The 23,616-nt window shown below is 41.3% G+C and overlaps 1 protein-coding gene across 1 annotated transcript in view; it reads left to right on the forward strand.

Annotated features, from left to right (window-relative positions):
- Positions 1-23,616, forward strand: part of ccdc15 (coiled-coil domain containing 15) — a 53,089-nt gene that overhangs the window by 11,320 nt on the left and 18,153 nt on the right. The window contains exons 4-5 of the mRNA XM_059957259.1: positions 3,287-3,403; positions 16,630-16,782. Of these exons, the coding sequence (XP_059813242.1) occupies positions 3,287-3,403; positions 16,630-16,782 (270 nt within the window). The remainder of the gene's footprint in view (positions 1-3,286; positions 3,404-16,629; positions 16,783-23,616) is intronic.

The raw sequence follows: 23,616 nt of genomic DNA on the forward strand, positions 1-23,616 counted from the left end.
TCATGGCCCGCCTGCGAGGAGCCAACTGGGCGGACGAGCTTCCCTGGGTCCTACTCGGCATCCGCACAGCGCCCAAGGACGACCTGCACGCCTCGTCGGCCGAGTTGGTATACGGCGCGCCCCTGGTCGTCCCCGGGGAGTTCTTACCAGCCCCAAGGGGGCAAGAGGAAGAACCCGCAGCAGTCCTGGGCAGACTACGCGAGAAGCTCGGTAACCTGGCCCCCATACCCACTTCACAGCACGGGCGGCACCCGACCTACGTACCCAAAGACCTACAGAACTGTAAGTTTGTGTTTGTACGAAGGGGCGGGCATCGGCCGCCGCTGCAGCGGCCATACGAGGGGCCGTTTATGGTGCTCCGGAACAACGGGTCCACGTTCGTGCTGGACGTTGGGGGGAAAGAGGAGGTTTTCACGGTGGACCGCCTCAAACCGGCCCATGTGGACCTGGCGCAACCGGCCGAGTTTCCGGCGCCTCGGCGCAGAGGCCGACCTCCCAAGCAGGTTCTGGCCCAGACTGTGGACATTGGGGGGTGTATCGCCGGTTCTGGGGGGGGGGGGGGGGGGTTATGTGGCGACCCATTTCCTGGCGCATCCGAACCGATTCACAATTAGATAGCCTACGGGGGTTTGCGAGCATAGAGCTTTGGAGCCTCTGCGCCATGGGGGGCCGGTTGAGGGAGGCTTAAAAGTGAGGCTGAAGTTTTCGAATAAAGTTTTTTTCCTTCGACTGCAGTTACCGACTCCGTGTCGTAATTTTAGCGCTGCGTGTAGCACACCGCTACAATAATACCAAAATCTGCAATCTTTGCCCATTCTAGCTTCCAGGCCTGCTCCATGCAATTGACTTGTAACTGCTCTTTGAAATAGCTTAGGAAACCATTCACTTGTCCCATATATGCTACATTCAAATAGAGAAAATAAAATGATTTAGACTACTAGCCCTTGATCTTGGTATTGAATTCAAACAGAGTGAAGTCACTTTTAGCCATGTCAGCCTTGTAAATTTGTCCACATGACATCAAGGGACTGGTGCCTCTGTTGAAAGTTGTTTTATAGACAAATCAAGCAACAGCTCGACGTTGTTGTACTCAGAATCTGACCACATTTGACATTTTCAGCACAATATATGCACATGTGCTGTCCCACCAGCGGGACAGGCCTAGCAGAGCTGGCACCACATTGGTACAGGTGAGAAGGAGTAGTGCTTGAAATTCTCAAAGATGACTTCAAACTCAATGAACTCTCAATGTATTAATGTGACCTTTTGATTATCACCATCCTCTCAACTGATGAATCAGTACTCCTCGATGTTGAACAATAGTTGCGAGGAAATAAGCTCTGAAAGTAGCATGGCACAGAAGGCACTCTTGGTGGAGGACCATTGTCCTTCAAGAGTTTCTTGGCAGAACCATCACTTACAGAACTGGCTGAATCCTGAAGGACTGTTCCCAGACTAAATCTGCAACAAATGGAGAGTGAGCCATGGAAACATAAGAGATTGCAGATGCTGGAATCTGGAGCAACAAACAAGATGCTGGAGGAATTCAGTAGGTGGGTCAGGTAGGATCTCTGAAGGGAAGTGGAAGGCAGATGCAACACAAGCCTTAATGTATGCTAAGGGATCTCAAGTTTTGGATCTAATTAAGCCTTTGCAGTCATGGGTAGTGTAGCAGTTAGCACAACTCTATTGCAGTTCGGAATGTTCTGGAGTTCAGAGTTCAATTCTAGCGCTGTGCTGTATGTTCTCCCTGTGGAATGTGTGAGTTTTCCTCCGGTGCACAGATTTCCTCCCGCCATCCAAACATATACAGGGTAGGTTAATTGGTCGTTGTAAATTGTCCCGTGATTAGGGTAGGGTTAATTGGGGTTGTGGGGCAGTGTGGCTTGAAGGGCGGGAAGAGCCTGCTCTGTGCTGCGTCACTAAATTTAAAAGAATGTAGATGACGTTGGCCAATTACTTGATTTCTTAGAAATGGATATAATCTATTATCTTGGTCAGATTTCCTCCATTTGAGTTTAATTTTGATGTTTATTTCTAGAAAATAGCTCCAAGTCCTTTCTATATTACTAAGCTTTACTGAATAACTCAAGAAATGTTGTGAATTGTTATCTTAGCTGTAGCAAAACTTATTCCATAAAGGTAAGGACTATATCAAGAGCAGATTCAAATCTGCCGATTGTGGAAGCAACTAAGTTAAAGTTAATTTTCTATGAGTGTGAGGAAACTTCGATTTCTAATCTGCATCATAATTTTCTCTAATAAGTTTCTTTTATGCAATGTGTAGCAGTTGAATATCTGCACAATATTTAATATTACATGCTGTGTTACAAGTTAATTTGAGGATTTAAACATGGTTTACCTGAAATTTTTGAATAGGGCTTCAATTTTAAATAGCAGAAACAACTTAATTCATACTGCTATCAAGTGAATCATCCTACTAGGTTTCTAAGTCTTCAGTAGTTTCAGTAAGAACAATAGAAGTTAAAGAAAACCAAATGGCCAGATATTATTAGTTTGTTACATTTTATTCTGTATTGTTATTTTACCTTGTTCTAGCTCAACGTACTGTGTAATGATTTGATCTGTATAAACAGAATGCAAAGCAAGCTTTATGCTATATTTCGATACATGTAATGATAATAAACCGTTACCAATTCCAGTACCAATTGTTGACTTGTCCTATAAATGAGTAGGTATTTGAGGAAAAGAATTTTTTTTGTGTGTGTTTAATTTTTACAGCAAATGTCCATAACAAACTAATTTATAATTACTGAAATACAAGTCTCTTGGAATGATCAGTGATTTTGTTACTGCATCCTTCTTTGTAGTTTATCCTTTTTATATATGGTGACTGTTTCCAGCTATCATCACATGCAAATGACTACCTCCTTTTCAGCTGTTTAGCATTTCATCCCAATGTACAATATGGGACCAATCTTTTATCTCTTGATTTCCAGCAGCCATGTGTATCTCAATGGACCCTCAATGATGAATCAACTATAATTTGGGGGAAAATGCTCTTTTTAGGATTTTTTGACATAAGCCTACATTATCCGAAGTTGTATTGTACTTGTCCCATTGGATTTGAACTTTTCAATTTGTAACATAACATTTTCAATTTGTTTAAATTTAAAGCTAATTTTATATGAAAATTGCATGCATTTATAAAAAAGATTGAATTTTGTCAAGAAAGAGCAGAAGTGTTGAAGATGACATTTTGTTTTTGTTTACTTACAAAAATCATTATTTTGAAAGTAATGCTCGAGATATTTGTTTGTTTCAGCTGAGCAAAGTTACAAAAGAGGCTCGGCATCGACTTGCATCATGTCAAACAGTAACAGAAATGGACTTGGACTCGAGTCTTCCTGGAGGAGTCTGGAAGGTGTCTCCAGCAAGAGATGTGAGTTATCTTTTCAATAATAAAGTTACTGTCTATTGGTCTTAAATTTGAAAAAAAAACCCCTAAAATCCACCATGTTAGAAATGGCAGAAGGTTTTTGAACTGATTTGATAGTTATGATTTCTTCCCCCCAGCACTATGGATGCTGGAAATTTGAGATAAAATTGTGTATTGACTACAGTTCTGCCTAAATACTATTACTCCAAGTAATCTCATCATCGAACTCTGAATCCCAGGAGTCAATGCTTCCCCCTGCAACTGGATCTTTGACCTCTTGACCAATAGAACGTAATTAGCAAGGATAGGTATCAACACCCCTACCACGATTACTTTAAACATTGGTGCTCCACAAAGTTGTGTCCGCAGCTCACTACTCTACTCCCTGTACACTCATGACTATGTGGCCAAATTCTGCTCTAACTCCATCTACCAGTTTGCAGATGATACCACTAGTGAAGCCGCATCTCAAATAACTGAGTTGGTGTACAGGAAGTAGATAGAGAGCTCAGTAATATAGTATTATGATGACATATTTCCCTCAATGTCAACAAAACAAAATATCTGATCATTGACTTCAGGAATGGGGATAGTGCACATGCTCCTTCATTTCATTTTTCAATCTTTTATATTGATTTCCAAATAAAGAATATACAAATCGGAAGAGGAGTTTAACAAGTAGATAATATAAAAGATATATAAACAGCAATAGTAAAAACAAAAAGTATATAATATCAAAATCAAATAAGTAAAATATTATGCTGTTATATATACAATGGTCAAAAAAAAACTACAACTCCTCATATAACAATCATAAAAAAAAATTGGAAATTTTATTGATAAAACCCCGCTAACTAAACTGAAACAAAAAACAGAAAAAGGAAAGAAAAAAAGAAAAAGAAAGATTGGGCAGTCCAATTGAGGATAAAATTAGAAGAGAGAGAGAGAGAGAGAGAGAGAGAGGATCAACGTGCTCCCCAAAGAGAATAAAAAAATAAACATAAATTAAATCATGTGAAAATATTGAATAAAAGGTCGCCAGACTTGTTCAAAATTAAAGGATGTATCAAATGTCCGGCTTCTAATTTTCTCCAAGCTTAGACATGACATAATGGAGGAGAGCCAATAAAAAAAAACAGTAGGTGGGTTAGATTCTTTCCAATGTAGCAAAATAGCTCTGCTAGCCAGTAAAGTTGAAAAAGCTATCACATGCTGAGTGGAAGCAGACACTTTGTTTGCTTCCTCTGGAATAATCCCAAAAATTGCTGTAAGTGGATTAGGTTGAACATCCATATCTATAACTTTAGATAATATTCCAAACACATTCCTCCAAAAATTATTTAAACTTACACATGACCAAAACTTATGAGTTAGAGTAGCCATTTCTGCGTTACATCTGTCACAAATAGGGCTTATATTTGGAAAAATATGCATCAATTTATCTTTGGACAAATGGGCCCTGTGTACTATCTTAAACTGAATTAAGATATGGTGTGCGCAGATAGATAAATTATTGACTAAATAATACATTTTACTCCATTGACTATCTGAAAATGAATGTTGAAGTTCTACTTCCCAGGTACGTTGAACCCTATCATTAGGTGACATGTGAGCATTCATTAACTGTTTATAAATGATAGCTATTAATCGTTTTTGAAAAGGTTTAAACTGAAAAATAACAAGCCAAATTTGAAGAGCAGGCCAAGGGGTAATTCAGTAAAAAATCACGTAAGGAATTCCTAACCTGTAAATACCTGGAAAAAATGTGCTACACGCAGCGCTAAAATAACGACACGGAGTCGGTAAACTGCAGTCAAAGTTAAGTTTATTTGAACTTCACAACCTTGCTTTTAAAGCCTCCCTCAATCCGCCCTCCCCCGCGCGGATGCTTCGAGAGGCACGTACTGACACCCCCTCAGGCTTTCTCCCTTTGTTGCGGACCTAGCCTTTGTGCCTGCACGCTGGCTAATTGTGAGCCGGTTCGAGTGTGCTAGTAAGTGGGTCGCCTCATAACCCCCCCCCCCCCCCCCCCCAGAACCAGCGATACACCCCCCAATGTCCACAGTCTGGGCCGGACCCTGTTTGGGAGGTCGGCCTCTGCGCTGCGGTGCCGGAAACTCGACCGGTTGCGCCAGGTCCACATGGGCCGGTTTGAGGCGGTCCACCGTGAAAACCTCCTCTTTCCCCCCCAAGGTCCAGCACGAACGTGGACCCGTTGTTCCTGAGCACCGTGAACGGACCCTCGTAGGGCCGTTGCAGCGGTGGCCAATGCTCGACCCTTTGTACAAACACAAACTTACAGTTCTGCTGGTCTTTGGGTACGCAGGTCGGGTTCTGCCCATGCTGCGAAGTGGGTATGGGGGCCAGGGCACCGAGCCTCTCGCGTAGTCTGCCCAGGGCTGCTGCGGTTTCTTCCTCTCGCCCCCTTGGGGCTGGTATGAGCTCCCCGGGGACGACCAGGGGTGCGCCATACACCAACTCGGCCGACGAAGCATGCAGATCGTCTTTGGGTGCCGTGCAGATGCCCAGTAGGACCCAGGGAAGCTCGTCCGCCCAGTTAACTCCTCGCAGGCGGGCCATGAGAGCCGACTTCAGGTGACGGTGGAAACACTCCACCAGTCCGTTCGACTGTGGGTGGTAGGCAGTGATGTGGTGCAGCTGAGTCCCCAACAGGCTGGCCATCACCAACCACAGGCTGGAGGTGAACTGGGCGCCTCTGTCGGAGGTAATGTGGGCTGGTACACCAAAGCGGGACACCTAGGTGGCGAGCAGTGCCCAGGCGCAAGATTTGGAGGTGGTGTCGGTGAGCGGGACCGCCTCTGGCCATCTTGTGAACCGGTCCACGATAGTCAGGAAGTGCCGCGCTCCTCGTGACACTGGCAGGGGGCCCACGATATCCACATGAATGTGGTCGAAACGCCGGTGGGTGGGGTGGAACTGCTGCGGCGGAGCTTTGGTGTGCCGCTGCACCTTGGCCATCTGGCAGTGCATGCACGTTCTGGCCCATTCACTGACCTGTTTGCGGAGTCCGTGCCAAACAAACCTGCTGGAGACCATCCGGACGGTAGTGCGGATGGAGGGGTTCGCCAAGTTATGAATGGAGTCGAAAACACGTCGCCGCCAAGGTGCCGGGACGACAGGACGGGAAGAAATTATACCTATATAGGTCTTTAAAATTTTTAGTAATTTTGATACCAAGGTAAGTAAAACGGTTTTTGGCAACATTAAAAGGTATTTGATTATAATAATCAGAATAATTATTAATAGGAAATAATTCACTTTTATGTAAATTAAGTTTATATCCAGAAAAAGTACCAAATTCCATAAATATAGATAACATAGAAGGAATAGATTTCTTAGGATTTGAAATGTAAACTAATAAATCATCCGCGTATAACGAAACCTTATGTAATTTATCCCCTCTCCTAATACCCTGCACAGAATTAAAATCCTTAAGAGCAATAGCAAGTGGTTCTAAAGCCAAATTAAATAATAAAGGACTAAAGGGGCAACCCTGACGGGTACCTCTATATAATCTAAAGTAAGGAGACTTTTGATTATTAGTTAAAACCGCAGCTTCGAGGGCATGATAAATCAATTTAATCCAGGAAATAAATCCTGGACCAAAATTAAACCTCTTCAAAACCTGGAATAGATAAGGCCACTCCACTCTATCACAGGCTTTCTCTGCATCCAAAGATACAATACATTCTGATTCTTTGGCCAAGGGGGAGTAAATGATATTTAATAATCTTCGAATATTAAAATGTGAATACCTATTTTTAATAAATCCTGTTTGATCGTTTGAGATAACATTAGGCAAGATAGTCTCAAGCCTATTTGCTAGAATCTTGGACCTATCGGGCAAACATACAGTTAAATTATCAAGTTTTATTCTACTATTCTTGGAGGGGCATAGTGTGGATTTACAGGCTGATGCAAGGTTTCCAAAGGTTAGGTTACTAGAGGAAATTCTGTTATATAGTTTAGTTCTCAATTTGATTTATATAATATATTGTTGGATATTTATTTAATATGCAAAGCTATTTCCATTCGTTGGAGAATCTAGAACTGGGACACAGTTGAAAACTCAAAGAATGTGTGAAGTTGCATATTTTGGCAGGAATAATTTTCAAAAAAGCAATAAGAGCTGAGAGATTGCAATGCACTGAGATGTAGTGTTCTGCAAACAATTTGCAAAAGGCTGGTCTGTAGGTACAAGTAATTGGGAAAGCTGATGGTCTTATTGATTATTATTTAATTGAATGCAAAAGTTGGAAAATTATACAGTAAAATCACATCTGGTATACTGGTTATAGTTTTGATCATTCTTGAGGAATATTTTTAAGTGTTATAAGTCGTTCAGAGAAGGGTTACTTGATAAATAGCTGGAGTGGTTGGTGTTATGTTTTTAATACAGTATTTCAGTAATATTTGAATAATTATGTGTGTGTGTGTATATATATATATATATATATATATTTATTTACACACGTTTAATTAAGCATTCTTGTTCTTTAAAGAATTCATTACGGGTTATATGTATAAGTGCGTGAATTGCATATGTCATCACACTACCATGTGATAGGTGCACACCTCACTTAAAGTAAACGTGAAGTTAGACCCGCATTTTGGATGCCTGTGTCTTCCTTTGAAATAGTTTAATGTTTTGACGTTACAAAACATAACATCAGCGACAAGGAATTTATTAAAACAAATCTAGCAAGGAACATAGAAAGGCAGTAAAGGAAAGAATTCATGGGTTCATAAAGAGTGAGTACCGAGCGATATTAATCATAAATAAAAACAGAAATGGCTGGCTACATTGGAAGATAGATCTGATTACACAAAAGATAATTATTTTACATACTGAGCAAATTGAGCAGTATTTTGAAGCAAATAAATTTGCATTGCCAATGAAAAGCAAGTACCAATTTTGCTAAGTGTACTGGGTTTAAAGGTGTATAATTTGCTTCAAAGTTTGATTCTTCATCATCATCATCATCATCATCATGTGCCATACTCTGCCAGAACCTCAGCGACCACTTTCTTCCACTGCAATCTGTCGGCAGTCTTGCATCTCTGGTGGTGAGGCTGGTCAACTTCTTAATGTTGTTGATCCAGGTTGTCCTCTGTCTGCCTCAGGAGTGGCTTCCTTCTACTCTGCCTTCAAGCACAGTGTGTTCCAGTGTGTCATCAGTTCTTGAGATTCTCCAGAATAATGAAGTTTCCTTTGGATAATGGTTTCCACAAGTATTGGTTTTGTGCCAGTCTTTGCTAGGGTGAAATTGTCGGATCTCCTTTCAATGTATGATACCCTGAGGATCTGTCTGTATGTCCACATCTCAAATGCTGTCAACTTCTTTTTATCGGATCGGCTGCTTTTAGGGTCCATGTTTCAAAGCCATATAGGGTTACTGGCCAGACGAGACTCTTTTGGAGGCGTATCTTGGTGTCAGTGCTCACAGATCTATCTTTCCAGATGCTCCAGAGTTTGGTAGTACTTGTGCGTGCCATTGCTAGCCTTCACCATATTTCCTTGCTGCATTCATTTGTGTCATTTAGTTCTGCACCAAGATATATAAAGGAGGACACTTGTTCGAACTTGTTGTTCCCGATGTAGATGTCAGCTTCAATTGCAGTTTTGCTTATCACCCTAACTTTGGTCTTTTTGCCATTAATCAGCAATCCAAGTTCAGCAGAGACTTGCAACATCATTGAGTAGTGCTTGTAGGTCTTCTAATGTTGTGGCTAGCAGGAGTGTGTCATCTGCATATCTCAAGTTACTGATGGTTCTTCCTCCTATTTTAATGCCAGTGTTGTCTGGAATTGCCAGTCTCATGATCATCTCAGTGTAGATGTTAAAAAAGTGTGGAGAAAGGGTGCAGCCTTGACGGATTCCTTTCCCATTGCAGAATGATTTAGGCTCGCCAGATGTGGACCGAAGGCTGGAGGATTGCGTAGCATACAATGTTTCTAGAAGAGCCACCAGGTGTGGTGCCACGCCCAGTTGAATCATTGTCGTCCATAGTTTGGTGCATTGGACACAGTCAAACGCCTTTGAGTAGTCTGTTAAACAGATGTACAGTGGGGTATTGGCCTCTCTCATTTTCTCCATTATTACGCGCATGTTGAAGAGCTGGTGCCTTGGCCACTCCTGAAGCCAGCCTGTTCAGGTGCAATTTCTCTATCTACATAATTCTTTAGTCTCTCAGAGATGATTATGAGTAGAACCTTGCTGGTGTGTGATACCAATGCAATTGTTCTGTAATTATTGCACTGCAGGAGGTCCCCTTTCTTGGGAATTGGAATATAGACAGATTGCACCAGTCTGGTGGCCATTTGCCAGTCTTCCAGATGGCGCAAACAATGCGGTGCAAGATGTGGGGCATTGAGATGCCTGTTGCTTTCAGTAGTTCTGCTGGTACGTTGTCTAGACCAGGTGCTTTATTTTTAATCTTCTTGATTACTCTTTCAACTTCTGACAGAAGTGGCTAGGGTTCATGTTCTAGTGTTGTCCAGTTAATGGCTTTATCACGGTTTTCATTCTTGTGATTTTCATAGAGTTTCTTGGTGTACTCAAGCCACCTTTCCCTCACATCTGCATCTTCTGTCAGAATTTTTCCTTAGTTATTTTTGATTGCACCAATTCTTGGTGTGAAGGTGCTAGTAAGTTCTTTTACTGCAGTATAAACTATCTTGCTGTTGCCTTTGTTGGCCTCATTTTCCATGTTGGAGCAGATGCATTGTAGGTATGCCTCTTTGTCAAGCCTGCAGCGTCGTTGTACTTCATGCTTCAGCTCCTTGTATTCCTTATTTGTTGTTCCTTTCTGACCTTTCACCAATCTCTTCTTTTCTGCTGCATACAGCGTTTCATTTGTGATCCATTCTTTGCCTTTGTGCTTGCATCGCTTTGGAATGTGTTTCTCTGCTGCTGTTGTCAATGCATCTCTTGTTGCCTTCCAAAGTTCTTCTGGTTTGACCTCTTCTTGTAAGTTTAACAGGGCTTCAAAACTGTTGCAAACCTCTATGCTGAAAGAGTTTGGTATGTCTGAGAGATCGTATCTGACTGGTGGTTTTGCCCGTTTTATGTTCTTAACCCTGAGCTTCATCTCGGCCAAAAGCAGTTGATGATCAGTATCACATTCAGCTCCTGGATGTGTCCTGCATTTCAGAATATTTGATTTCCATCTTTTGTTAGGATATAATCAACCTGGTTCCTGGTTTTTACCAACAGGAGCTGTCCATGCGTATTTGCGCCGAGGGTGTTAGAACCATAGAACATTACAGCACAGAAACAGGCCTTTTGGCCCTTCTTGGCTGTGTTGAACCATTTTTCTGCCTAGTCCAACTGACCTGCACCTGGACCATATCCCTCCATACACCTCTCATCCATGTACCTGTCCAAGTTTTTCTTACTGTTAAAAGTGAGCCCGCTTTTACCACTTCATCTGGCAGTTCATTCCACACTCCCACCACTCCCTGTGTGAAGAAGCCCACCCCATGTTCCCTTTAAACTTTTTCCACCTTCACCCTTAACCCATGTCCTCTGGTTTTTAATCTCCCCTAGCCTCAATGGAAAAAACCTGCTTGCATTCACTTTATCTATACCCATCATAATTTTACAGTCGGCCCCCTCTTATCCGCGAGTTCCGCATGCGGGAATTCAACCGCGAATTGAGAAAACCCAGGAGTGCTCTTCCAGTATTTGTTGTTCGAGCATGTATAGACTTTTCTTTCTTGTCATTATTCCCTAAACGATGCAGTATAACAACTATTTAAATAGCATTTACATTGTATTAGCTATTATAAGTAATCTAGAGATGATTTAAAGATGTGCGTAGGTTATCGTGGATCAGGATTGATTAAAAACCGGAAGCCACTCAAGGACATCAGTTTTCTTCATTTGAATCCACTGGCAGTGTGCTTATGGTCATTGTCCTGCTAAAAGATGAACTTCCTCCTTAGTTTAAGCTTTCTGGCAGAGATTTTCTGGTAGGTTTTTAATCCAGGATCTCTCTGTGTTTAGAAGTGTTCCACCTTCCCATCAATCCTGACCAGATTTCCAGTACCTGCTGCTAAAAATCATTCCCGTAGCATGATGCTACCTCCACCATCCTTTACAGTGGGGGTGGTGTTACCTGGCTGATGCGCAGTATTATTAGATTTACACCGCATATGGTGTAGAGGCACTTGGTGTTGTGACCAAGAAATTCCACTTTGGTCTCATCAACCACAAGACCTTCTTTCACATCTTTACAGTATTTTCTAAGTGATACTTTGCAAAGTCTTTATGTGCAAGGGTAGACTTTTTAAATTTTTAGCCAGGTCTTCTTACTTACCACTGTTCCATAAATTGAGGCTGTGGAGATTGTGGAGCCATGAGCTTCATCTCCAATTGCAGCCACTAACTTCTGCAACTCACTCAGAGTGACTTGGCATCTCTCACAAGTGCCATTCTTCTCTGGCAATTAAGTTTAGAGGGGTGGCCTGACCTAGGCAGTGTGACAGTGGTTTCATGTTTTCCACTTTTTCACGAAGTGCATTCAGTGCCTTGAGGCAGTCCTTTATCCTTCCCCAGATTTGTGCTTCTCTATTATCTTTTCCCTGACTTGCCTTGAATACTCTTTTGTCTTCATGTTGGTTTGGTCTGTTGAAAATTTACCATATGATTAGACCTTACAGAGAGGAGGGGTATTAATTCATTGAAAACAGGTGATCCTCCAATTTTCTAAATCAACAAAGAGGGTGAGTTGGTAAGGTAATATAGCACCTGAAGAAAGTTAGCATAGTAATTACAAAGGGGTTGAATAGCTCTTCAGCCTCACAATTTTGGTTTTTAATATTTATTAAATTGTTGACAAGTTTTGGAATATTTGGAATTTTTCTTTTGATTTTAACATGATGCACAATGTTTTGTAGATTAGTTCAAAATATCCTACTTCAATATATTTTAAATTTTGAAAGTAGTTGTGGGGTTGAGTACTTTTTCAAGGCACTGTATAGACAGTGGAATAATCAAATTACAAGTGGAACATTTGTAGATGCAATTTAACTGGAGACATCTTTATCTATAATATAACCAGAAAGGAATGACAAGAATTGTTGGACTTGTATCCTACACACACACTCACGCTCTCTCATTCTGGCTAATTCTCTTCATGACCAATTTTGATAATTTATGTAGTGTTCCTTAATTCATTAAAATTTTCACTGAACAAAAATCAAACTCTCAGCCCTTCATTTTGTAAATGTTTCTACAAAACATTTAAGAAAGAAATCAGGAGGGCTAAAAGAATGCATGAGGTTCCCTTAGCAGACAAGGTAAAAGGAGAATCCTAAGATATGTTAAGAACAAAAGGGTTGCAAGGAACAAAATTGGTCCTCTGGAAGATCAGAACGTGATCCATGTGTGAAGCCAAAAGAGATACTCAAGAGATGGACACAAAGTCTATAGAAGTGAGGCAAAGCAGCATCATCTTCATGGACCCTATACAGATTACAGAGGAGGTGGTGTTTGCTATCTTGAGGCAAAGTAGGGTGGATAAAATCCCCTGGTCCTGACCAGGTTTAGCCTTGGATCTTGTGGGAGACAAGTGCAGAAATTTCAGGGGCCCTAGCAGCAATATTTAAATCATCCTTGACGAGAGGTGAGGTACCAGCAGATTGCTAATGTCATTCTGCTGTTTAAGAAAGTGACCATGGCTTTGTGTCTAACCAATCCTAGATTTTTTCTAAGGAGTTACCAGGAAAGTTGATGGGGGCAGGACAGTGGATGTTGTCTACGTAGACAAGGCATTTGATGGGGTCCCGCATGAGAGGTCAGTCAAGAAGGTTTGGTCACTTGGCATTCAAGATGAGGTAGTAAATTGGATTAGACATTGATTTTGTGGGAGAAGCCAGAGAATGGTAGTAGATGGTTGCCTCTGGCTGGAGGTCTGTGACTAGTGGTGTGCCACAGCGATCAGTGCTGGGTCCATTGTTGTTTGTCATCTATATCAATGATCTGGATGATAATGTGGTTAACTAGATTAGCAGATTTGCAGATGACACCAAGATTGGGTGTGGATAGCAAGGAAGATTATCAAAATTTGTAGCGGGATTTGGACCAGCTGGAAAAACAGGCTGAGAAATAGCAGATGGAATTTAATGCAGACAAGTGCAAGGTATGCACTTCAATAGGACCAACCAAGGTAGGGCGCTGAGGAGTTCTGTAGAACAAAGGAATTTGGGAATGCAGGTCCATAATTCATTGAAAGTGGCAGCACAGCAAGGTAGGGTTGTAAAGAAAGCTTTTTGACACATTGGTCTTCATAAATCAAAGTATTTGAGTACAGGAGATAGGATGTTATATTGAAATTATTAATAATTATTGATCCTGAGTGGGAAGTTCTTTCATTTCGCAGCAACAATTAAAAACACAACTTAGTGTACAGACTTAACTAATGATAAAGTACAGAATAATATAAGCAATAATAATGAACCAATGTGCAATAATGTACTAAATAATAAAGCAGATAATATTGTACTCTGATGTGTGTTCCCCTGTTGCACAGAGATGAACTGTTGGTATATGCTTATTGCATTTGGTACAAAAGATTTCCTGTAACAATCCTCATAACTGTGGAGCTGAATGAGTCTGTTCAAAAAGGTGCTGCACTGCTTATTCAGTAGGTCATGGAGAGGACTTGCTAGATTGTCCATAATGGATAACAGTTTGTATAGTTCTGGGTTGTAGCCAAGGACAGATCCAGCCTTTCTGATAAGTCTATTTAGTCTTTTTGCATTACCAGCACCGATGCTGCTCCCCCAACATAAAGCAACAAAGACTGCACTCACTACAACAGACTGCTAAAAGATCTCCAACGTCTTGCTGCACACATTGTAGAATCTTGGTTTCCTTAGGAAATAGTTTGCTCATCCCCTTCTTGTAAACAGCCATGGTGTTGGTTTAACAGTCAAATCTGTTGTCGAGGTGAGCACCCAAGTATTTGTACTGCTCCACCACCGCAACCTCCTCTCCCATAGGACTGAGGACTCGTGACAGTCCTCTTCCTTTTAAGCTCAATCACCATCTCCCTGGTTTTGGCCACATTCGGTAGCAGGTGATTCTTTCTGCACCATTCCACAAACTTGTCCACCAATCTTCTGTACTCCAACTCCTGCCCATTTCTGATACACCCAACCACCGCAGGTTCATCAGAAAACTTTTGCAAGGGACAAGGCTGAAAGTCTGAGGTGTACAGTGTGAACAGAAATGGAGACAGGACAGTCCTTGTGGCGCTCCAGTGCCAGTCACCTCTACATTGGACAGAGAGCTACACAGCCGTACAAACTGGGGTCTATCTGTCAGTAATCCAGGAGATAGTGGATTTGTCTATGCCCATCCTTTCAGCTTCTCACTCAGAAAAAGTGGCTGGATTGTATTGAAGGCACTAAAGAAATCAAAAAATATGATTCTCACAATGCCACTAGCATCATCCAGATGAGAGTAAGCTCTCTACAACAGGTAGATGATGGGATCATCCATTCCCGCATGAGGTCAGTAGCAAACTGTAGAGGGTCCAATGAAGATCTCACCTGCAGTCCAAGGTAAGTCAGGACCAGCCTCTCCAGCACCTTCATCACATGAGATGTGAGGGCAATTGGTCTGTAGTCAATAATTTCAGGTGGAGTTGCCTTCTTGGGTACAGGAACCAAGCAGGAAGTCTTCCATAGCACTGGTATCTTTTCCTGACTCAGTCTCAGATTGTCATGGTGCTGCAAAATACCAGACAGCTGGCTCGCACAGGCCTTCAGTACCCTGGGGCTGATACTATCCAGTCCAACAGCCTTGCCTTGATGTAGTCTCTCTGGTTGTCTCCTACCCTGACCTGCAGTCATAGTAAGGTGAGGCGGAGGAGGGTGGGCATCCCCACGGAGACAGGATGCTCCAAAGTGTGGGGTGGGGGGGGGGTGTTTGGAACATAAGCACTCACCAGAGAGGAGGGAGGAGTGGAGGAAGAAGGCTTCAGGGGCAGGGAAGGTGTTTGGTCTGGGGGCAAGTGGGGGTGGGGAGCAGCTGGAGGTCTTATGCTGGACCTGTTGGGAAAAACAAGTTCAATTTGTTGGTCCTATCCAGGCAGCCTCAGTCTTCCTTTCCTTGAAGCCAGTGATCTGCTTCATATCCAGGAGATAGAAGATTTGACTGTACTCTGTACTCGCCTCGGTACTTGTCTATCTCCAGACCTGAAGGCTTTCTCCTAATTGAAAAGTTCTTTCAGGTCACTGGTGATCTGGGGCTTATTGGGGAAGCAGCGTACAGTCCTGGCTGGCAGGATGATATTCTCACAGAATTTGATATAGTCTATACACACAATCAGTCGTTTTGTTAATTCCTTCCCTGTGTGGCTCACATAAAACATTGGTGAGGCCAGATTTGGAGAACTGAGTGCTGTTTTGGTCACTACCTACAGGAAAGATGCAAGTCAGGTTGAAAGGGTACAAGGAAAATTTACAAGTATGTTGCTGAGACTGGAGGACATGAGTTAAAAATAAAGGTTGATAAGTTAGGACTTTTATTCCTTAGAATGTAGAAAATTGAGGGGAGATTTGACAGAGGTATACAAAATTTTGAGGGGTATAGATAAGGTAAATACAAGCAGGCTTTTGCTACTGAGGTTGAGTGAGACTACAACTAGAGGTCATAAATTAAGGGTTTAATGTTTAAAGGGAACACGAGGGGAAATTTCTTCACTCAGAGGGTGGTGAGAGTGAGGAATGAGCTGCCAGTGCAAGTGCTGCATGCGATCTTGATTTCAACGTTTAAGAGATGTTTGGATAGGTGCGTGGATGGGAAGGGTATGGAGCTCTATGGTCCTGGTACAGGTTGATGGGAGTAGACAGTTTAAATGGTTTGGCACAGAGAAGATGGGTCGTAGGGCTTGTTTCTCTGCTGTATTTTTCTGTGACTCTATAAGGTAGAATGTATAGCTGTTTGCATAATTATAAACTAAAGCTATCTCACCTAAAACAAAAATTGTTGTACTGCATTATAGCCAGTAGTGATTTTTATATTAATGGATTAGACTTATTAATAACTTATTAAACATTGTTAGATTTCTGTAGCTTGCAATAATTTTCTATACCAAATCAATAACTGTTTGCGTGAAGTGGTAATGAAAATATAGAAATTAAAAAGACAAGGAGAATTTTCTGGTTTAGTTTGATTTGCATACTTTGTTTTCCAGAATCCATTGTCCCAAATGGGGAGGGAGTTAAGTGTCACAGATTTCACATGTTTGAAAGATCAGCATGATCTGCCTGCAGAGTTGCAGAAACAGCCACAGAAATCCACTGGTGGGAAGCATGTTACTTTCGAGTCTGAGCTACAACATGAGAAGGTTAGTCTTTGATTTCTGTGTGCTCCATAGGAGTAAACATATGACCAAAATCCATCTAATGGTTTAATTTAGTTATGCTTTTTAATCAATCCAAAATACCCTTTCTTTAAAAGCATTTACGTCTTCTGTATTCAATTATCAAGCAAACTTAAATTTAGTTTTTAACCTTTGCTCAATTAAATTACTTGTCCCTCTTATTAAAAATAAATCTTGCAATATCCTGAGCTTAATATCTCAGAGCAATTACAACCCTTTGTAGTGCCTTCCCTTGTTACCTCAGGAAAGTGGATCTATCATACTTTGTTTATATTACTCCTATATAATTCTCTTGCATTAATCTGATACAGCACCTCATATTTGAATGCATTTATCAACATGAAATAGTTCACATCTGTCTTATCCTTGTTGTTTATGCAAGTTGATCCTACAGTATAAAATTATATTTCCTCAGCACCTTTAGATTTGCATTGTCACTCTTGAATGAATGGACATTGGAAGTATTGCATGATATGGTTGTGATACAATTGGGTTGAAGAATAATTTGGAGGCAATATAATGGAACTTCTGCATCTTCACTAACCCAGATGTGAAGATTCTTAATGGAGTTAAGGGTTCATTCTCCAGTTCATATACACTCATCGTGGAATCTATGAAAATTCTTTTTAAGGAATTACTTATAAAAGACATACAGCAAGGAACCAGACCTCTTAGGCCTCTTGAGTCCACAGCAAATATCAAGTAACTGATCACAGTGACTAATTTTCATTATATTTATTTATTTTGTTTAAAATAAGTAGAGGTGGAGGTATCATAAATAGAAGTGAATAGCAAGTACAACATATTGATCAATTTAATGAATGCACGCACTGGTAACTGAACTCATGTTACAAGGAACAAGCGTGCTGATAGAAACAATTCTAAAGCAGGTTATAATAGCGTTATGTGTATAGAGAGAGGCATTACTAGGAACTCTGGAAAGGCGGAGGTTTACAAGAGGCCACCTGTTGCTGTGCTAGGAATTTGGTGCAAAATCAACAATCTATGTGGTGGTAATCTCCATGAAAACTAGTGTTAGTTGGGCCACAGCCATGGTGTATCCACTGAGATGTGGTGCTCAGGGCTGTATCCCTCCTCTTTACTGAGTTACCCAGTTTTCTTTAGCCCAATGATTTCACATGATAATAACCTAAATTGAAGGAGGAACAGAGGTCTGCACCTATCTTCGCATCCCAACAGGAGATGACAAGCTGGGCAGTCTATTAACAAGTGAAACAGCTGCTATTATTCCCCAGCAATGACCCGCACCCTTGAGCCATGCATTTCAGTGCTTATTGTCTGCGTCCCTCATTCTGAACCCACCCTCTCTGCTGTGGGCATTTTATTGTTGGGGCAGTTCCACCAAAGGACAGGGACTTTTGGCACAGCAGTAGGAGGCAGAATTTTAATCTTGCTCAAACCCTCTTCCAATCACTTGTTTGTACATTGCCAACAGCATTTTGCCATTTATGAGAAACTTTCTTGCACAGTGGAAATGGTTGCACAGCGATAACTAGCACTTATGCAGTACTATACCTTTAATGTATTGAAACATCCCATGATACTTCACAAAATTATTACAATACAGAAGGCCATTGAATCCAAATTCATACCTGCTCTGTAAGAGCAATTAAGCTTGTTCCATTTTCCAACGTCTCCATTGCATTGCAAATATCTTCATTTCATTTCTTGCACTATTTTTTCTCAGTTGGATTCTGAACTGTAACCACTTATTGTCACTTTGGTTCTTTGGCTTATCACCTTCATTCTGTCTCATGGTTCTTGACCTCTCTGCCCTTTTTATTTGTCTACTTTCAATGTCCTTTTGTGGTTTTAAATAGGTCTATTTTGGTCCTTTCACAATCTGCTCTGTGTTCCTGGAATAGTTTCAGTAAATCTCCTTTGTAGTGTTTCTAAAGTATTTATAATTTTCCTAACTTGTGACACTCAGTACTGAGCACTGTGCCAAATGTAGCTGAACCAGTATTTTGATTTTTTTAACATTGTCATAACTTGCTCTTGGATTGTATGCCCCTCTGATCACTTGTATTTTAATAACCGCTTTCTTCTGCTATACCAGTTTCAACAAACAATGCATATATACATCTCTTTGTACTCCTTTCAGAATTGCGCCATCTAATTGTCTCCTCTGATTCTTCCAACCAAAATCTAGCACTTAATATTTCCTAACATGAAATTTCATCTGCCATCTAACTGCCCATTCCATTGGCTTGTCTCCCTTATAATTCATTTGTTTCCACATTTCATGTCATTTAGAAATTTACACAAGTCATAATCTTTAATGTAACAAAAATCAGTGATCCTCACGCAGACCTATGGGGGCTTCACTGTAGCTTTTCTCCTGTCTGAAAAGCCACCTTTCACTAATACTGTTTATTTTCACTTCACTAATTTTCTATTCATGCTGCTGCAATTCCCTTCATTTGATGGCTTTCAGTCTTAATAACATGCCTATTATATGGCATCTTCACACACCTTATAAAATTCCATTTATTCTCTACAAGCAGCATTTCTAGCTTTGATCCTCTCTGCTGCTAATTCAAAAACTGCTTACCAAGTTAGTTGTACACAAAATCTCTTAACACATCCATGTTGGTTTCTTGTATTCAATCAACACTTGTGAATTGGAAGTTTGGATTCATAACTGGCTTGCCGATAAAGAAATGAGAGTGGATATAGAAGCGCTAGTAAATGAGGCAGGAGAAATAATAACGGGACAAGGAGGTAGCTGTTGAACTAAATGAGTATTTTGCGTCAATCTTCACTGTGGAAGACACTAGCAGTGTGCTTGATGTTGTAGTGTGTGAAGGAAGAGAAGTGGGTGCTGTTACTGTTACAAGAGAGAAGGTGCTCAAAAGGCTGAAAGACCTGAAGGTACATAAGTCACCCAGACCAGATGAACTGCACCTTAGGGTTCTGAAAGACGTAGCATTAGAGATTGTAGTGGCATTAGAAATGATCTTTCAAAACTCATTTGACTCTGGCATGGTGCCAGAGGACTGGAAAATTGCAAACGTTGCTCCACTCTTTAAAAAAGGAGGAAGGCAGCATAAAGAAAAGTATAGACCAGGTAGCCTGACCTCAGTCAGATGTTAGAGTCAATTGTTAAGAATGAGGTGATGGAGTACTTGGTGACACAGGACAAGATAGTACAAAGTCAGCATGGTTTCCTTCAGGGAAAATCCTGCCTGATGAACCTGTTGGAAATCTTTGAGGAGATTTTTTATCCTACTTTGAGGACAAGTAGGATAGATTGGGTGTAGAAAGGGGGTGTAGTGGATGTTGTATTTTTGGACTTGCAGAAGGCCTTTGACAAGATGCCACACATGAGGCTGCTTACCAGGTTAAGAGCCCATGGTATTACAGGAAAGTTACTAACATGGTTAGAGCATTGGCTGATAGGTAGGAGGCAGCGAGTGGGAATAAAAGGATCCTTTTCTGGTTGGTTGCCAGTGACTGTGGTGTTCCGTGGGGGTCGATGTTGGGACCACGTCTTTTTATGCTGTAGATAAATGATTTAGATGATGGAATAGATGGCTTTGTTGCCAAGTTTGCAGATGATACAAAGATTGGAGGGGCAAGTAGTGATGAGGAAACAGGTAGGATGCAGAAGAACTTGGACAGATTAGGCGAATGGACAAGAAAGTAGCAAATGTTGGAAAATGCACGGTCATGCATTTTTGTAGTGGAAATAAACATGCTGACTATGTTCTAAACGGGAGAAAATCCAGGAATCTGAGACGCAGAGGGACTTGAGAGTCCTTGTGCAGAACACCATGAAGGTTAACTTGCAGGTTGAGTCAGTGGTGAGGAAGGCAAATGCCATATTAGCACTCATTTCAAGAGGTCTAGAATACAAGAGCAGGGATGTGATGCTGAGGCTTTATAAGGCACTGGTGAGGCTTCACCTTGAGTATTGTGAACAGTTTTGGGATCTTAAAAAAGATGTGCTGGTGTTGGAGAGGGTCCAGAGGAGGTTCACTAGGATAATTCCAGGAATGAAAGGGTTATCATACAAGGAATGTTTGATGGCTGTGGGTCTGTACTCACTGGAATTTAGAAGGATGAGGGGGGTTCTCATTGAAACCTTTCAAATATTGAAAGGCCTAGACAGACTGGATTTGGTATGGATGTTTCCCATGGTAGGAGAGTCTAGGACAAGAGGGCACAGCCTCAGGATAGAAGAGTGCCCTTTCAAAAAGAGGTGGAGAGATTTCTTTAGCCAAAGGGTGGTGTATTTGTGGAATTTGTTGCCACATGCAGCTGTAGAGGCCAGTTCGTTGGGTGTATTTAAGGCAGAGATTGATGGGTTCCTGATTGGACATGGCATCAAAGGTTATGGGGAGAAGGCCAGGATCTGGGGTTGAGGAGGAGATAGAAAAAAGGATCAGCCATGATTGAATGGTGGAGCAGACTCGATAGGCCAGATGGCCTAATTCTGCTCCTATGTCTTATGGTCTTATAGATGACAGTGTGGTGCTGGATGTCTATGACCAGTGGTGTTCCAGAATGATTGGTGCTGGGACCTTTGTTGATTATAATATATATCAATGACTTGAATGAAAATATGGATGTGTGGATTAGCAAGTTTGAGGATGACACTAAGATTGGTGGAGTTGTGGACAGTGTAAAGGACTTTCAAAGCATATAGTGTGATTATAGATCAGCTACAGATATGGACAGAGAAGCGGGAGATGGAGTTTAATCTGGATAAGTGTCACTTGAGGTCAAATGAATGGCGATGTATATAGTTAATGGTAGGCCCTTTAAATGGCATTGAAGTACAGAGTACATTGGGGCCCAAATTCATATTTCATGAAAATTGACTACACAAGTGGATAAGGTGGTAAAGAAGGACTATGTATGCTTGCCTTCATTTGTAGGGGGGTATTGAGCTCAAGATTAAGAAGGTCATACCACAGCTATATAAAACTTTAGTCTGACCATTCTCATGGTATTGTGTGCAGTTCTGCATTATGGACGGGATGTGGAGACTTTGGAAAAGGTGCAAAAATGATTTACCGGGATGCTGCCTGGAGTAGAGTAGAGGGTATGAGCTATGAGGAAAGGTTGGACAAACTTTGGTTGCTCTTCTCAGAGCATCAGAGACCTGATAGTTTTTAAAATTTGCAGAAGGCATAGTTAAGGTAGTTTTTAAGAACTTTTAAGGAAGCTTTTAAAAAAAATTACAGAAGGAAACTAAGAAGATCATTAGGAAGGAAACGCTGAACTATGGAAGGTAACTAGTGATTATTATCAAAGAAGTTACTAAAAGCTTTTTTAAGTATATAGAGAGTCGAGGGTAGATATAGGACCAGTAGAAAATGACACTGGAGATATTGTAATGAGAGACGCAATGATGGCAGAGGAACTGAATGTGTATTTTGTATCAGTCTTCACAGTGGAAGACATCTGCAGTATACTGGACATTCAAGAGTGTCAGGGAGGTGAAGTATGTGCAGTGAAAATCATGACTGAGAAGGTGCTCAGGAAGTTTAATGGTCTGAGGGTGGATAAATCTCCTGGACCTGATGGAATGATTTGGACTATGGGATTAATGGATTTGTGGCTAAATTTGTTGATGATACAAAGATAGGTGGAGGAGCAGGTAGTGATGAGGAAACAGAGAGCCTGCAGAGAGACTTGGATAGTTTAGAGGAATGGGCAAAGAAGTGGCAAATGAAATACAATGTTGGAAAGTGTATGGTCATGCACTTTGGTGGAAGAAATAAAAGGGCAGACTATTATTTAGATGGAGAGAGAATTCAAAATACAGAAATGCAAAGGGACTTGGAAGACTTTGTGCAGGATACCCTAAAAGTTAACCTCCAGGTTGAGTAGGTGGTGAAGAAGGCGAATGCAATGTTGGCATTCATTTCTAGAGGTATAGATTATAAGAGCAGGGATGTGATGTTGAGGCTCTATAAGGCACTTGTGAGACCACACTTGGAGTATTGTGTGCAGTTTTAGGTGCCTTATTTTAGAAGGGATATACTGACATAGGAGAGGATTCAGAGAAGATTCACAAGAATGATTCCAGGAATGAAAAGGTTACCATATGAGGAATGTCTAGCAGCTCTTGGGCTGTATTCCCTGGAGTTCAGGAAAATGATGGGGGGAGGGGGATCTCATAGAAACATTCCGAATGTTAAAAGGCCTGAACAGATTAAATATAACAAAGTTATTTCCCATGGTAGGGGAGTCTAGGACAAGAGAGCATGACTTCAGGATTGAAGGATGTCCATTGAGAACAGAGATGCTGAGAAATTACCTTAGTCAGAGGGTGGTAAATCTGTTGAATTTGTTACCATGAGTGGCTGTGGAGGCCAAGTCACTGGGTATATTTAAGGCAGAGATAAATGGGTTCTTGATTAGCCAGGGCATCAAAGGATATGGGGAGAAGGCAGGGGAGTGTGGATGACTGGAAGAATTGAATCAGCCTATGATTGAATGATGGAGCAGACTCGACGGCCAAATTGTCTGCTTCTGTTCCTACATCTTATGGTCTTGTGCTCAGAATCTCTTCCCCTGGGTAAAAATGTTACAAAACAGAAGACATACATTTAAGGTTGGGTGGTGGGGGTGTGAACAGTTTAAAGCAAGTTTTTTTTTTATGCGGAGTGTGATGAGTGCCTGAAATTGGTTACTAGAGATAGTCGTGGAGCAAGCAATTTGGTGGAGTTTAAGAGCCTTTTAGATAGCACTTGAATATGAAGGGATTGGAGGAATATGGATGATGCACAGAGGAGGACATTTGCTTTTTCTGGCATCAAGATC

Source organism: Hypanus sabinus, chromosome X2 (assembly GCF_030144855.1).
Source record: "Hypanus sabinus isolate sHypSab1 chromosome X2, sHypSab1.hap1, whole genome shotgun sequence".
Taxonomy (NCBI): Eukaryota; Metazoa; Chordata; class Chondrichthyes; order Myliobatiformes; family Dasyatidae; genus Hypanus; species Hypanus sabinus.